This window comes from Pipistrellus kuhlii, unplaced genomic scaffold (genome assembly GCF_014108245.1).
Source record: "Pipistrellus kuhlii isolate mPipKuh1 unplaced genomic scaffold, mPipKuh1.p scaffold_m20_p_2, whole genome shotgun sequence".
NCBI classification, from domain to species: Eukaryota; Metazoa; Chordata; class Mammalia; order Chiroptera; family Vespertilionidae; genus Pipistrellus; species Pipistrellus kuhlii.
Window position 1 is genome coordinate 150,119,843 of NW_023425515.1, and position 15,990 is coordinate 150,135,832.

Below are 15,990 nucleotides of genomic sequence, written 5' to 3' on the forward strand. Positions count from 1 at the left end.
TGACAACAAAATTGCTTTTAGCTTTTTAAAAAATTAAATGACTCCTTTTTTATTTTTTTTTAAAAAAAGCCAAAAACAAAATAGCTTACTCATGTGCCAAACACATGGTAGGCAATTGGTCCTTTTAAAAAAAATAAACTGCTTGACTTGCTCTAATAAAATTAAACTAATCTGAATATAAGTTATTGTTAAAAACTGTAGAAGAGAAAAAGAAATTCAGGGGACAAGCTACCCTGTTTCCAAATTGTTCTGATCATTAAAAAAGTGTTCCCCTTGACCATAAAAATGAATCACAATAGAGAAGTCTGCTGGGTACCTATTCTCAGCCTAAAATATGCATTTCATATTTTGAAGATCACCTACCTTTCAATATTGACCTGGTTGGCAGCCATTATTGATTGTGGCCATTACAAGCACTGTGTCAAGATGATTGACTTTAAGGCCACCTTAGGGCTTAGCAAAAGGCATGTAGTGATTAGTGATGTCTACAGGAGACATAGCATAGGAAGCAATGGAAGGGGTGGCAAGTCTTTGTATTAATAGTAATTTTCTGACATATATCTAAAACATAATTGAATCTGAAAAAAATTACACCTTGATGATCCTGCATCTGTTACCTCTTTAATTCTACTATTGTACAATTAAAACACTGACTATGCCACAGGACTATTCCACACATCATTGTTTTATAACTTCCTTAGTCCATAATCAAAATAAGGAAAGATCAAATATCTAACACCTGAATAGAAAAAATAGTACAGCAAACATGCTAATTAGTTGCTCCTCTGTTTCTGTCCTTTGCTTATTTTGTTGTTGTGGGCTATGTTTTTATCTACTCAAGATAATTATAAGCAAGAAAGTGAAAATTAAACTTGCTTCTGCCCTCGCAAGCTAATATTAATGTCTTGGTTTTAAATAACTATTTTCAGCATTTACTTCACTACCATATACTTTGTATTATTTTATCCTTCCTACAACAGAGAGAGCTGTTCTGTGCCTGGCAAGGAGGGAACATGAAAAGGATATCGTTGATTCTTTTGAAAAATACTGGAAGTGTCCCTAATATTGCTACTTCTTTTGTGACCATAAAGTAGGTTCCATCTTTGGATCTTAATTCTCTAATTTTTTTTAAAAAATAGGGCAGAATTAAATTTAGGTTGAGGGGGAAATTCAACTTCAGACTGCAAAGCAGCTTTCTCACATTAATTTTGACTACACAGCTCTACTTTTCCAAGAGTGACATCCTATTGAAGCAGTTTTCCAAAACATTTTGTGGGAAATAAGAATTACTAGATGGCAACTCCTCATTCATGATCCCCAAACAGGAGACAAATTCGTCGGGCAGCAGGGTCTGCTCTGGAAGAGTTTCACGGGGGGAAGCATGTCCCAAAAGCAGGGTGGTTTCCTCCTCTGTCGAGTTTTGCATGTCAGAAGGATTGCTTTCTCCTTGATTTAAAATGAGGCTTAATTCTTCAAGAAATAGTGTATTGTTTAGGGAATGCATACTTGAGACAGAAAGAGCAAACTTAGGGTATTTTTTAAAAAGGGCATTTTTTTCCAGGTCTAAGGAATCAACTGTTGGTTTGAGAGCGGAGGCATCGGTATCATCATCATTGTTGAAATGGTCTTCCTCGGTGAGAAAATTTGAAACCTGGGGTTTATACCCTGTGTTGATGTCAGGAATATACACAACTGTGGTGCCGGTGAGCAGTGACTTCTGCAGGCACCCTGCTGTCTCCAGGGCTCCCGTATTGTTTCCTTTCTTGTGGTCCATGGGCTTGTGTTCTTCTTGGAGAAAGATTTCTATCTCTGTCATCACTGGATCAACGTATAGGACCTGTTCGCTGGAATTATTATTCATGAATTCACTCTTTTCCTGGGAAGAAAAAGCATTATTTTAATTTGCAAAAGACATTTAAAGGGGCCAGCTGGATAACTGGATAAGGACTGCAATTCGAATTTTCCTCAGCTTTCCTTTCCCTCTCCTGTTTCTCATATTGTTTGTCTTCCTATAGGATTTTCTCCTTTGTTACCCTGCTTGATTCCAAGCCTTTATTAAATTCTCCCTTGAGGAGAATATAGGAAAGGAAAAGTAAAAATAATCCATGTCTTAAGTACCTGTCTTGGTTTAAAATTTTTAAAGAGAAAGCGTTCTGCATATTGTTTCAGGGCCTTTTAAAATTTGGATTTTGAAATATGTTGGAATATCTTTCAATATTATGGAACCTTACTACAAGAAAATATTTGGCTGCTTAAATGAAAAACTAGGGTAGAGGGAGAATCCTATTTCACTTCCATTTGAGACAAAGGTTGTAAGAAGTGTTTTGAGTTGAGTTTCTAAAGGTGTGCAGCTGCTCGCAATTCAGACACATCTGAGGTAAGCAGAAAGGTAGATGAAAATTTTTATTTATATAAAAGCTGATCATTCTTCTGGGTGAGAAAAGGTCTCAAGGTTTTCCAGCTGATGGCTGGCTTCCCAGGACAAGTAGCTTCCACCCAACACAATTGCAAAATTATAGCTTCTGCTATGGACTAAATATTTGTGTCCCTCCAAAATGCATGTATTGATGCCCTAATCCCTGATGCGATAAAGTTCTCTTGATTAAATCATTTTTCACATGCTTGATTTAATCTTGTGTTGTTTCGTGCAGTAACACGCTGTACGTGCTTGTAGCCTAGGACCATGTAGCCTGTAGTCTGTACCATATAGCCTATGTTGTAGTAGGCTGTACCTCTATGGAAGTGCACTCCGTGATGTTTGCACTAGGACAAAATTGTCTAACAACACATTTCTCAGAATATATTTCATCATTAAGCAGAAGATGACTGTATATACTATGTGGGTTTTTTTTTTTTTCTATACATACATACACTTTATGGCTTCTCTTTGGATATCTAATTTTCCAGCTTCACTACTCTTGTGCTTTGGGGCCATCCTATATAATAAAAGCCTAATATGCAAATTGACCAAACGGCAGAACGACTGGTGGAATGACCAGTCACTATGATGCACACTGACCACCTAGCCTGCAGGCCCCAGGCCAGCCAAAGTGGGTGCCAGAGGGGGCCCCCTGATCACTGTGTTCATTCCCTCTGGTCACCCCTCACTGTGCTCCACACCTCACTGTGCTCATTCCCTCTGGTCACCCCACAGAGGGAGGCAACTGACAGCAGCAGCGGTGGTGGGGGGTGGGACCAGTGAACAGGTGGCACCAGGCCAGCCAAGGTGGGTGCCAGCAGGGGCCTTCTTATCTCCCTGCCAGTTACCCCACTGATCGGTCTTATCGCTGACTAGGCCTAGGGACCCTATCTATGCGTGAATTTCATGCACCAGGCCTCTAGTTATTAAATAAAATAAGGGTTATTTGAACACAAACATTGGAATAACACTTCAGTCAATCTGACAACTGAGATGGCCACCATGTGACTAATGGGAAGGTAGTATATAATAGTTTGGATTCACTGGACAAATGCTCAGAATTGGCACAATTTAAAACTTATAAATTGCTTATTTCTAGAATTTTCCATTTCATATGTTTGGACTGCAGATAACTGACAACAGGTAAAGCAAAACAGAGGATAAGGGAGAATCACTATAGTTAAAGGACAGATGAAGTCAAAGGAACTAGACACTACAGAAACTAAGAATGCAAGGTGGCTGTGTTCTGGGGAAGGAGGTGTTTCCCCACTTTAGGCTGGCAATTGAGTGAGGAAGTGGGTGGAAGTCAAATCACAGTGAAGGACACAAGAGACCAATGGAACTATTCCAGAGTGAGGGCCATAAAGAAAGAAGAGGATTTGATCACGAGGGAACAGAGACCTTTCTTTGAGCCATAAAAGTTCCCAATTCCCTAGTACAGGTAATAGGGAAGCAAAATAGCACTACTAAGTGGAATGAATATCAACACTAAAGTATCAATATTTGTTATCTGTAATTTGGTGAATGTATATTTGTCTTTCATTCAATTAGGTTCAGTTGTTTAGATCACTCTTTCACTGTCAGCCATCCAAGCCCTTTCTCTATTTCCTGTATCTAGAGATAAAGATCCCTCCTTCTGCTCAGGGTGGACTTTCCACCTCTTTTCTTTATTTAGACCATCTCCTCCTCCTCCTCCTCCTCCTCCTCCTCCTCCTCCTCCTCCTCCTCCTCCTCCTCCTCCTCCTTCTTCTTCTTCTTCTTCTTCTTCTTCTTCTTCTTCTTCACAGTCTTGTTCAATCACGTTCCCTCTCTCTGTAATAATCCTTCTCCAATCCTGTCCAATTTAGTACAAACATGCTTCTGACTCCACACCCCTCTGGAGTTACTGTTATTTATTCATTACACAACTATTTGAAAGCTGACCACACGTCAGCATAGACCCTTTCTTGCATTCCCTTCTTGACAATACTCATCAAAAGATGTTTCCACTCTTATGCCCCACTTCCTCCTTCTCCATCCACTTCTCAACTGAACCTCCAGACTAGGATCACCAATGACCTGCTCCTTGTCACTCCATGGACTCATTTTATTCCTTATGTTATAGAGCCTCTACAAATGAGTCAGCACTATGGATTCTTGCTTATTGACATTTTTTTCACACCTCACTGTGCTCATTTCTCTGACCCCTCTAAATCTGCCTTTTTTCTAGGACCATGTCTATTTCAATTGAAAACTCCCACTGGCTCCTCATTGTCTTTAGCAGTAGTTTTTAACCCCTCTATAGTGTTCTCAACATTGATCATAAAGTTGGAATCATTTAGGAAGCTTTGAAAAATACTGTTGCCTGGGTCTCCCCAGACCCATTCTCCTCTCCCCCTGTCCCCAGAGATCCTGGAATGGGCCAGGATTCAAATAAATAACCAAGGCTGAAAACTTTTGCCTTAAAGATATGGGGAAGGAATTGATTAACGGGCTTGCTTGTTGAAGCTCCAAATAGAACCATTTTATTTGTTTTACAAATACTCATCTTCCTCACATCATTTGAACACAGGGTTTCTAAGCTAAAAATACAAATTTTATTAAACTTTGAAAACAATCTGTCAACAGAATGAAGTTCCATAACTGTAAGACATTTTGTGATCTCATCTCACCATCCCAGTATTTTTCCAGGTACTCCTCATGTAAAGCCTTTTGCTAAAGCAGTACCCAGCATGCTCCTCTCCCTTTGTGCCTTTGCTCATGTTGTCCTCTTTATTTTGGATGTTCTCTGTATCTTCTGAGCAATTCCTATTCACCTTTCAATACACTCTTGTCATGTTTCATCTTATTTCTATCACTGCTCTTACATCACTGCATTGTAACGCTTGGATGATGTGTCTGTCCCATTGACTAGGTTTTGAGCCTCTTGATGGCCAACCCAGAGTGCTGGAAAGTAGGAGCACACACAGCAGATTCCTTCCCTTCACTCATAATCATCAACAGTTCCTTCATAACCAGAAAAGGCCCTCATGTCCTCAAGGTCTTCTGGCTCACCTTCTCTTCTTTGCTGAAGTGGAAACCTGACCCCCTCCCCCTCACCCACCCACCCCAGTGATACCTTCTCCCACAGTCCTCACACATTTATTTTTTCAAATTCCACTGGATCTCAGGAGTGAACTGGTGTCCCCCTTGGGCTCCACCTGCTTCTGTAAATGAAAACTCCTTTGGGTCTGTGAGGCTCATTCAATTGAACCTTTTGTCCTCTTTTTTTGGTCCCTGAACACACCTACCAATTGCATGGCCATCAAGTGACTCTGACACCTAATTCACAATCTTTCACTTCACTTTCTCTCTCTCTCTCTCTCTCTCTCTCTCTCTCTCTCTCTCTCTCTCTCTCTCTCTCTCTCCCTTCCTCCATCCCTCCTTCCCTCCCTCCCTTTTAACTTTCTTCTTTCTTTATATTGTTGACATTATTACAGATGTTCTCCATTCCCCCTCTTCCTCCTCCCTCCACCCACACCACCCTCTCATTCCTCTGGCCCTAAACACATTGTTGTCTATGTCTATGCATATATGTTCTTTGGCTATTCTCTTCTTTCATCACATGAATAGCATTGTGTTTTTGTTGTTCTGTCTCTTTTTCTTTTCCTAATTCCATTCTCTCATCTCTTGAGTATGATTTGAAATATGTATTAGTTTGTTTCTACCTATGCTTATATAGTTATGCTTATATGTACACACACATTTATTTATTGAAATGGAAATTCTACTCTATTGAACTGCACTCATGGACACAGCTGCCATTTAGTTTTTATTTGATGGTGTTTAGTTACCTGAAGCATTTTCACAGCATTACTGTTCTTCATACTAGGAATGTCTTCATGAAGCCATTTTGGTATTAGCAATAACATTCTTCTTTTAATGCTAAAAAACAAAAATGCACATTAGAAACATTTTACTATAGGACTGATGTAGGCAATCCTATGGGAGATTAGGAAATCAACTATAGTAGAATGGATAATGAAATTAAACTTTTCTGAAGCAGGAGCTAAGATTTCCATCTTTTTAAGTAGTTAAGTGGGAAGTTGACTCAATGTCTGTAGGGATTTTTTTCTTCTCTCTATTACTCTACTTCTCTCTAATGAGCAGGAACATTTCAAAACACTCACACTAGATTCAAAGTAAGAGGGAGAACCACCGTGGAAGTGAAAACTGTACATATGTTAAATATGGCAAAGCATGATGAGTAGGAGATCTCAGTGTGGAAAAATTTGGAAAACTTAAGGGATATTTTGTAGAACATTCCAAGGTGACTATAACCACAGAAAAATATTAAAGAAGAAAATATTATATAATAAAACCATTTAATTCAAGCTTCTCTAATTTTGAAGTTTTAATGATTCCAGATAGGGTTGAGATGATAGTGGTGGTTCAAACTTCCTTTATGTGGATGGAATAGGGGGACTGGGAAACTCTCTTACAGTACTGTGACACAGTGAGAATGCCATTTTTTATTTAGACTGTGTGCTTATTCCGGATCACTGGGGTGGGTGATGGAAAGAAGAGGGAGAAGCTGTGTATGTACAATCCACTCCTTCTCCAAAGCTATCCCTTGGCACTGCCACTATGTTGGAAGCATTTTCTGCATTTATGGTAAAAATTGATTTGAGAAAAATATTGTACCAGGAACTTAGAAGAGACTAAACTGATCTATGATACATTTTCCCATGTTAACAGTGCATCCATTAACAACAGATCAGATTTGTTAATCTGTTTAAGCAGCATCTCTACGGACTTTTAGTAACATTCTTCTTTTAATGCTAAAAAAAAAAAAAGATCCTGTATGTAGGACTTTATGGTTTTAATTATAAAACAGAGAAGTAACAACCAAAATATCTAAAAGTACTTTGCTAGCCCAATTTTATCTTGAACTGTAGGGTAAAAATAATTTCCTTACACATTTATGCAGTGTTTCATGATTCAGCTTTTTTACTAATTTACACTCTCTTTCTGTACCTAAAATTAGACCAAATTAATAAATTCATGCTATTGTAGAAAAGTTTTTATACAGCTGCTGATATAGTAAATATATATATATATATATATATATATATATATATATATCCACTCTTAGTTTCATTATTTAAAATGTTTTATTCTCTGTTTTCCAGTTCTATTTCTGAAATAAGGCTTATATAAATAACATATCATTATAGTAAACGAGAGGGCCAATGCATGAAATTCATGCAAGGGGCTCAGCCCTCACAGCCCTGGGTTCATCTCTAGAAGGTCATCCAGAAAGTCATTCGGCTGTCTGGTCTAATTTGCATATTATCCTTTTATTATTATAGTTAACAGTATCTGCTAATATGTACAATAGTTTATTGGAATCATCTCTTGTTTTATCTTTTTAAAAATACATATTTAAGTAATTAAATTGGCAAAAAATTGTCCTATTTTCTTGTCATTATCAACAGAAAGCTAACTCTTAGGTTATTCTTAGTAGCAAATTTACTGTTATTTAAAATTTCACACTAACATAGACTTCTTGGATAACACAAATATTAATATTTGTATGACAAATATTAACATTTGTACTTTTCTACAATAGCATGAATTTACTAATTTGGTAAATATTAAAATACTTCAAATGGGCTTTGTAATGGAGTATATTTTAAAACAACTAAAAATAAAGTTCTATACTCATTTGCCCAAGATACAAGGGGTATGTTTATTAATGTGTAATTTAAATACTTAATTTCTGAGGAAAAAGGCTACATACATTTTAAAAATCACTAGTATACTTTATGTAGAATAGCTCATTCTAAATCTTTCTACTGTGTTTTGATTATAAGTTTAAGAAAAAGAAAGTTTATCTCATTAAACAAGTGATGGCAAAAGAGAGAATCAATGCCAATTAGCACAGTCATGTGTTAAAATGTGTGTGTCATTAATGCACTGGAAGACTGCCATAGGAAACAACATATTAGAAATATGTATTCCATGCATGTAGTAAAATTTAGAAAATTTAAGGCACTGCTTTCCTCATGTTTAAATTATGTAGTGTAGATCTTTATACTAATACCATATAAGGGGGAAATTATTGAAGAAGACCAAGAACACTAACACAATTGGTATCCAGTGATGGTACCACACTTCTCTTCACACTGATTCAGGGAGCATGTTTGGGTAGAATTCAAGGCAGGTTATGATGTGACTTAACCACTCTAAAGAATCCAGGTGTTGCCTGGCTGTTGTGGCTCAGTGGTTGAGCATCAACCTATGAACCAGAAGGTTACGGGTCGATTCCTGATCAGGGCACATGTCCCAGTTGTGGACTAGATCCCCAGTAAAGAGCGTGCAGGAGGCAGCCGATTAATGACTTTCTCTCATCATTGATGTTTCTATCTTTCTTCCTCTCTCCCTTTCCCTCTGAAACCAATAAAAAAAAAAATATATATATATATTTTTTTTTAAAAAAGAAAAGAGCCAAGACTGGTTTGGCTCAGTGGATAAAGCGTCGGCCTGCAGACTGAGGGGTCCCAGGTTCGATTCCGGTCAAGGGCATGTACCTTGGTTGCGGGCACATCCCTGGTGGGGGGTGTGCAGTAGGCAGCTGATCGAGGTTTCTTTCTCATTGATGTTTCTGACTCTCTATCTCTCTCCCTTCCTCTTTGTAAAAAAATAAATAAAAAATAAAATAAATAAAAATAAAAGAATCCAGGAACTGTAGATAAACTTGAGGGCACAGTGAGAATGCTGTGTAGTGAAAGAGATCATGGGCTTTGAGATCAGCCGGGTCTGGACTCCTGGCTAGTGCTTAGTGACCCTGGGCTGACCACTGTAAACCTTGTGTATAAGTTAGACCATAGATCTCTTCTGGCAGGGTCACTGTGAGGATTAAATGAGTGACATTTGTAAAGAGCTTGGCATAACTGTTCCTTTTGTTTTTCTTTTCTCTGAATAAAACTGCTGATGGATTTTTCTTGTAAATAACTGAATAAACTACTTTTTGGTGGTACAAATATATGGTCTAAATGAGAAAATAGAAATTCTGTGAAAACCTACCCCGTTCGGAGTGATTTGTTAAATATCCCAATCAAAGAAAGAATTGACAACACAGCAGCGAAGGAGACCATTCCTGATAAAAGTCCAATGTCTTGTTGCCTGTTGTCTGAGAGGAAAGAAAAATAATTTCAGCTAGGCATCAGTGTCCATGCAATCTCAGAATCATTGTTCTCTCCTCAAAGCGAAGGCCGTTGATCTCAAAGGAAAAGGGAAAGGGGGAAACAAAATTGATCTTTACCTCTCACTCCAAGGTGACTGCCCTGGCAAACTGCATGATGATACTTTTGGTTTGAGAACACTGGGTTGCATATACCTGATGTCAGCAAGTTCCTAGAAGTGCAACTCTAGCAAATGTAGTCAGCATTACACATTCTTCTGAGCTTGTGCATGCATATTTTATATTAAAAAGTTTAGTGATGAATCCCATTTGGCTTTTCTGACACAAGTGAGAATTCTCAATTGCTTGTAACAGGGTCTAAAGCTGGCCATAATTACAACTGAGGTTTTGTTGTGTGCGTTTTTTAATCTTTTGTGTGAAACAGAAGTTATATACAACTTGTCACCATTCTTCAAAATTGATTGTTCATGATTTTTTTTTCCAGCTGAGAAAGAGCATTCACTCTACTTAGAATACTATATGTAATAAGAAAAAAAAATTAAATTGTTATATATCTTGTATTCACATTTTATTTTAAAAACAATGCTACCTTTTCTCACATTTTGAAGCTGAATTAACCCCCTGAAATCTTTAAATAATTAGTATAATATCTCCAACATGTGTTACCCACCAAGATCATCATACTTTCTCCATTTTTCTATCTCTAAATATAGGCTGTAATCGAGAAATGACTTATCACACTGGGAGTTTATTAACCTTCATCCCATCCTTTTTCTTCTCTCCCTTTGGCAAATGTATATCAGATACTTATCACGTGGCAGACACTGTATCGGTCCTTCTCTAGTTATTTCCCAGCTGCACCTACCACACTCTTGCAGCTCCTCTCCTAAAGCCAATTGGATGTCAGGGGCTTAGATTACTCCAAAGTGCCAGTGGAAGATGAAATTAGTGTTTTCCTAGGACTAAAACACAATTGCTGAAGGTTTCATGCAACTAATGAAGATCCTGACTGCCATATACCCTTGGGCAATCGTGCCTGGAGGAGGATAGAGAATTCCCACATTAACATCAGATGGGCAAAGGGGACTAAGGATAAAGCAGAGTGACCTGAGATGCCTGGGTTTGAAATGGACTCTTCCACTTATCAGCTCTCTACCTCAGGGCATAATTATAAACTTGCTGAAGCTCAAGTATCCTTTTCCTTAAAGTACAGGTAATAATACCTAAGAGAGCTGCCATGAGTTCCTAGCCTCCACAATTCCCACAGAGATAGCAAGGTTCGGGTCTGTGTAGGCATCAGTAACTGGGATTCTATACTGAACCTAAGCACTTGCCTAATAATTGATTCACATGTACAAATTCAGAATGCTCGTACCTTGCTTCATGTTTCTTTATATCATGTACCACCACCTGACTTGATTCCTCTTGTTGTTTTCCTCATCACCATCACACACACACACACACACACACACACACACACACACACACCGCCCCACATCTATCTAGAATAGAAACTCCGTGAAGACAGGGGACTTTCAGCCTGGCCAGTGTTGCTCAGTTGTTAAGAGTGTCGGCCTGTGGACCCAAGGGTCACAGGTTCAATTCCCAGCCAAAAGCAGGGTTGCAGGTTCAATCCCCAGCCTGGGTGGGTGCCTAAGGGAAGCAATTAGTCGATATATCTCTGTCACAGTGACCTCTCTCTCCTCTCTCTCTCTCCCACTCTCCCCGCCCCGCTCCCACTCCACTTTCCACTTTCTCTGAAAATCAATGAAAAAAAAAAAGCCTCAGATGAAGATCAACAACAACAAATGACAGGAGCTTTGTTCACTTTTTTCACTGCTGACTTCCCAGCACCCAGAGCAGTGCCTGGCACATAGTAGTTGCCTAATAAGTGTTTGTTAAATAAGTAAACGAAAGTCCAAAAAATGTTAATATAATCTGCAAAAATTCTTATGCTATTCCTGTTAGGTTTCTATGCAAGGAGATAAATGGTCTACCCATGGTCAGTAGTGAAATAGTCATGCCTAAAGTTTTTCAATTTTAAATTTCTATTTAGAGTTGTACTTGCCCGTTGCACAATCTACAGCCTGATCTAATATCTTTGTATGCCTAAAATATTTAGCTATGCTCATCAATGAAAAACCTTGAGTCGTACTAACAAATAAAATAAGGTCTTGAGTGTACGAGAGACGGATTTCTGAATTTGAGAACTAGGGTTTGAATTTTAGTCTGTCACTTAATGTGAAGTTGCACAAGTGTCTCAACCTCCCTGAACTTTAGTGTTCCCAACCATAACAAATAGATGTAACCCTTGTTTCACCGGGCTGTTTTGAAGATTTAAAAAGATGATGTATATAAAACTCCTAATACAATGGTAGACACTGAAATAATGGAAATGTTTTAGAAAAACATTTTGGGGTCTTGAGCCGTAGCACCAATTAGAATGAAAACATATTCAACACAGAGCAAAATCTGGTAAAATCCATCTACATTCACCACTCCTTAAATTCAATTTTAAGGATATCTTTATTCTTTTCCTATAGAAAGCATATGGGCAATCTTCTTATCAAGAAATGTATGCCTGCCCCCCCTTTTTTTTTAAATATGGAGAATTCAAATAAATGATTAGTTAAAAACCATTATAAAAACCCAAATTGCATTTTCTTACCAGAAGTAAGGTGTCCTTTAAAAACGGAAGCAACTAGAAGCCCAGAATTCTGAGTGTCATGTTGGAATGATTTCAGTGTGGCCGGGGGAACTTAAAGACAAAGAAAATAGCATTAGCATCTTATATCTTACACTCACATTACCCAATTTCCTAAGAGTTTCCTTACTTGTTTGGAGATGATAAAAGTGAATCAGTAACTTTAAAAGGTTTCAATGATGGAATAAAAGCAAAGGCCTTCAACTGTGTACTTTCTTCTTTTTATTTAACTGGGTAAATCCCAAAAAAAGGAAGAAGAAAAAAACAGCCAAAAAACACAGAAACTACTTAGGGTTTGTAACACTTCAAGGTGTGTCTGCTAATTTGATGAGGCTTCTAGGCAACAAATACCAAGGAGCTTTATTGCTTTCACTGAGCCAGAAAAAAAATGTACAATAACTTGTCTCTAGTCCTTCCAATAGGTGATGCAATATAATAAAATTGAGGCTTCCTTACAAGCCTCCAACATGTGTCCCTTTTGCCTTTGCACTATCTGTGAGCTTCTGTCAGTGAACAGCCTCTAGCCACCATAGAAGAAGCCCAGTTTTGATGAGCAGACACTCTGAGGTTGTAACACAGGGGAGGAATGCCATTAATGACCTTCCCCTGCTCCTTCCCACTGGCACGGATCTTGGCCAGCCCCAGCTAGTCATAAAGGTTGTCAGGACACTACTAATGAAAGCCTCGGCCCCGGGTGGGGTGAGCCACCTTGGCTTCCAACGCGCTTTCAAGTCTGAACTCAAGAGTCCTGGAGCTTCCTTACCCATCCCTTCCCTCCTGATAATTAAAAGCTGCCAGAGGTGACTTTAAGGATACGATTCTCCAGCTGACAGAAGAGAACACTGAACATGATTCTAAGCCCTGGATCCCCAGGTGTGCCTCAAGCCCCAATTACTCATTCTGATTCCAGAGTTCAAATTCTTCTTTTTAAAAAAGTACTTTGGAGCCAGGGGGAATCACAACTTGAGGTGTCCTTAGCTGCCATAGAGACATCACACATTTGAATAAAACAAGCTACATGGCCCAGACACCTCTCTTTGAGAAAAAAAATATAGCGTTCCAACACAAAGGTTCCTGTGGGTCTTCGGAAATGTTCGAAAAGGGCTGATCTGGGCACCAGCACAAGCTCCATTGAAGAGCAGTTTTCTAAGAACAATGGGTAAGGCGCTTTAGAAGATGAAAACATTAGAAAAGCCAAAAGATCTTTCCTGTGTTTTTTTGGTTGTTTTTGTTTTTTTTTTTTATTCTGGATTCTCCACAGCAAGGGGGGAATGTTCCACTGTACATTGTGACAAATCAGAAATTCCCCTCGGCTTCTCAATGCTTCATTAAGTCTTTTGTTTCTAAGTATGTGGTCCCATCAAACTGTGAGGGAGCAAGGTTATCCCCATGCCCAACAGCCAGATTCATTCAAATTCATTATAAATTAGTATTTTATAAGCTTCTGTTCATTCTCAGGGGAGCCCATGCAGGAGTCTGCGTCTACATTAATTTGAAATTTTAAAGAAATATAACATTAACATGAGATACAATTTTCAATATAGCAAAACCGTGGGTTTATAGCATATGTTGCTGGATTTTCCCCCCCCATTTTTGTTATTTTAAAATTAGCATTGATATTTAAGAATATATATTGCTGTTGGATTTTAACACAGGTCAATGTAAGCCTTTTGTATAAGTACAGGTGGTTAGTTGACAATGAAACTGATCATTAAAAGCTGTCAGAGGTGACTTCAAGGACACTATTCACTCAGCTGACAGAAGACAATCCTGAAAATGGTTCTAAGCCTATGATTTGCTTCATATAACAATAATTTCCATACTAGGTCTTTATTAGCCCTAATAAAGAATAAACACAGTCTTCCTCTTGGGTCCTTTGTTACCATAGTTTCAAATCTACAAGGTTCGTTCATTTAAATTAGATTAATTAAAGTCATTTATTTTAAAAAGAGGCTTAATTATCAGAGAGCAATTTCACAAAGAACTTGATAGCTGAAGTAAAACAAGTTTTAAATAAGAACGTTGTAGAAGAAATCAAGCCAATAGTAAAAATTTTAAGTGTAGGACTGCAATGAAGTAATCTAGACTATATTCTTTGTGGCATACCGCCACCAAGTGTTTAGGTCATTCCTTAAATAATACTTAATCGTTTTTCATTATATAAGCAGTAACTATTGAATATAAGAGGAAATAATTTTAACAGGGAAAATAAAAAGGAGAGAAAAAGAACCACCTCTAATCCATCCCCATAACCTACTATCGATATTAATAATTTATAATATTTTCAAGTATTTTAACATACAAAGACATTTACAAACACAGAATGATCTACACACAAAGCTTTTATGACTGAAAAACTATATCAGCTGTAATCATCAGTGTATTGCCTAATGTGCCAGAAAAGCCTGGTGGCATTTTTATTATTTATTTAATGTCTGCCGTGTCATATCCAAATGAGATAATTCTGTCCCTGCAACAGAATATTAAATTAAGCCTATTACTCTCACAGTACATACTTGATTATATTCAGAAAACCCAAATTATCTAACTTATGTTCACTGACATTGGATCCTAGAGTTAATCTTATAGAAGACAGTGTGTTCATAGGAAAGGTACAGTGGTTTCAAATTAAAAAAATGTAGTTTGTTATACTTGGCCAAAACTAGAAACATAACATAACAACATTTTTTTTTTTTTTTTTTTTTTTGGCTCACCAAATACCAGCATAATGTAATCAAATCTGCTGAAAAGGATTTGGTTTTAGCAATAATGTATTCCATCTGTTTCTTATGGGTGATGTCAAATCAATCTCCTCAGTCCTTCTTTCTACCCCGTCCACCAAGGGGCAAAGGGTGCTTTGTAATTCCTTTTAAGTGACCGTTTATTGAGTAGTAGTTATGTTCCAGGTGATGTGCTACACTTTGCCTGCCTCCTCTCATTTCACCCTCAACAACAACTTCATCAGGTGCATAGTGCTATTGTCCTTATTTTATGGATGAGGAAACTAAGGTGTGAAAAAGATAAAAGACTTTCCCAAAGTCACACAGGTTAAAGTTGCAGAATGAAAATCTTCATCCAGTTCTGACAGTGCTGCTGGTCCCTGACCCCATTTGTTAATCACTTCACTTCTGCTGCAGGATGGCTGGGGATGGGGAGGCTCAGCCAGCCCTGAGAGCAGCCTCTCCCATGCTGAGACTTAGCCATTGCTCCTCCGGGCGCTGGCCACAGTGTGGTAGAGCTGCCTGGCTGGCGGTTAAGGCTCTGAACCCCACCACAATGGGCTATGGTTGGGCTAACCCATTCAGCACTGATTCATAGAACATTCCAGCCAAGAATTACTTTTTTCTGAAAACCAGCTATTTTCCTTTATTATACAAACAACGCATACTACTTGTAGGCTGCTTGAAAAGTATGAGTATAGAAAAGAAAATATTGTTTTATATTTGTTTTTTCATTAAATGTTATATCATGAACATTTCCTCATTTTATTAAAAATTGTACAAAACCATCCTAGTAATGATAATGTAATATTTCATCATGTTGCTACTGTATTTGTTTAGTCATTCCCCTATTGAGGAATCGTAATGGTATCAGACACCAGCTCTGAATTCAGACAAAACTCACTTCAAGTCTGGATCCACTACTTGGAGTTGCATGGCCCTGGCTAAGTTGCTTAACCTCTCTGTGACTCAGTTTCTTCAT

At 38.0% G+C, this 15,990-nt stretch overlaps 1 protein-coding gene across 1 annotated transcript in view; it reads right to left on the reverse strand.

Moving 5' to 3' along the window:
- Nucleotides 1-675: 675 nt before the first annotated feature.
- Nucleotides 676-15,990, reverse strand: part of IL23R (interleukin 23 receptor) — a 64,414-nt gene continuing 49,099 nt past the window's right edge. Inside the window, 4 exon segments of the mRNA XM_036445758.2 lie at nt 676-1,876; nt 6,232-6,322; nt 9,467-9,572; nt 12,253-12,342. Of these exon segments, the coding sequence (XP_036301651.1) occupies nt 1,223-1,876; nt 6,232-6,322; nt 9,467-9,572; nt 12,253-12,342 (941 nt within the window). The 3' untranslated portion in view covers nt 676-1,222.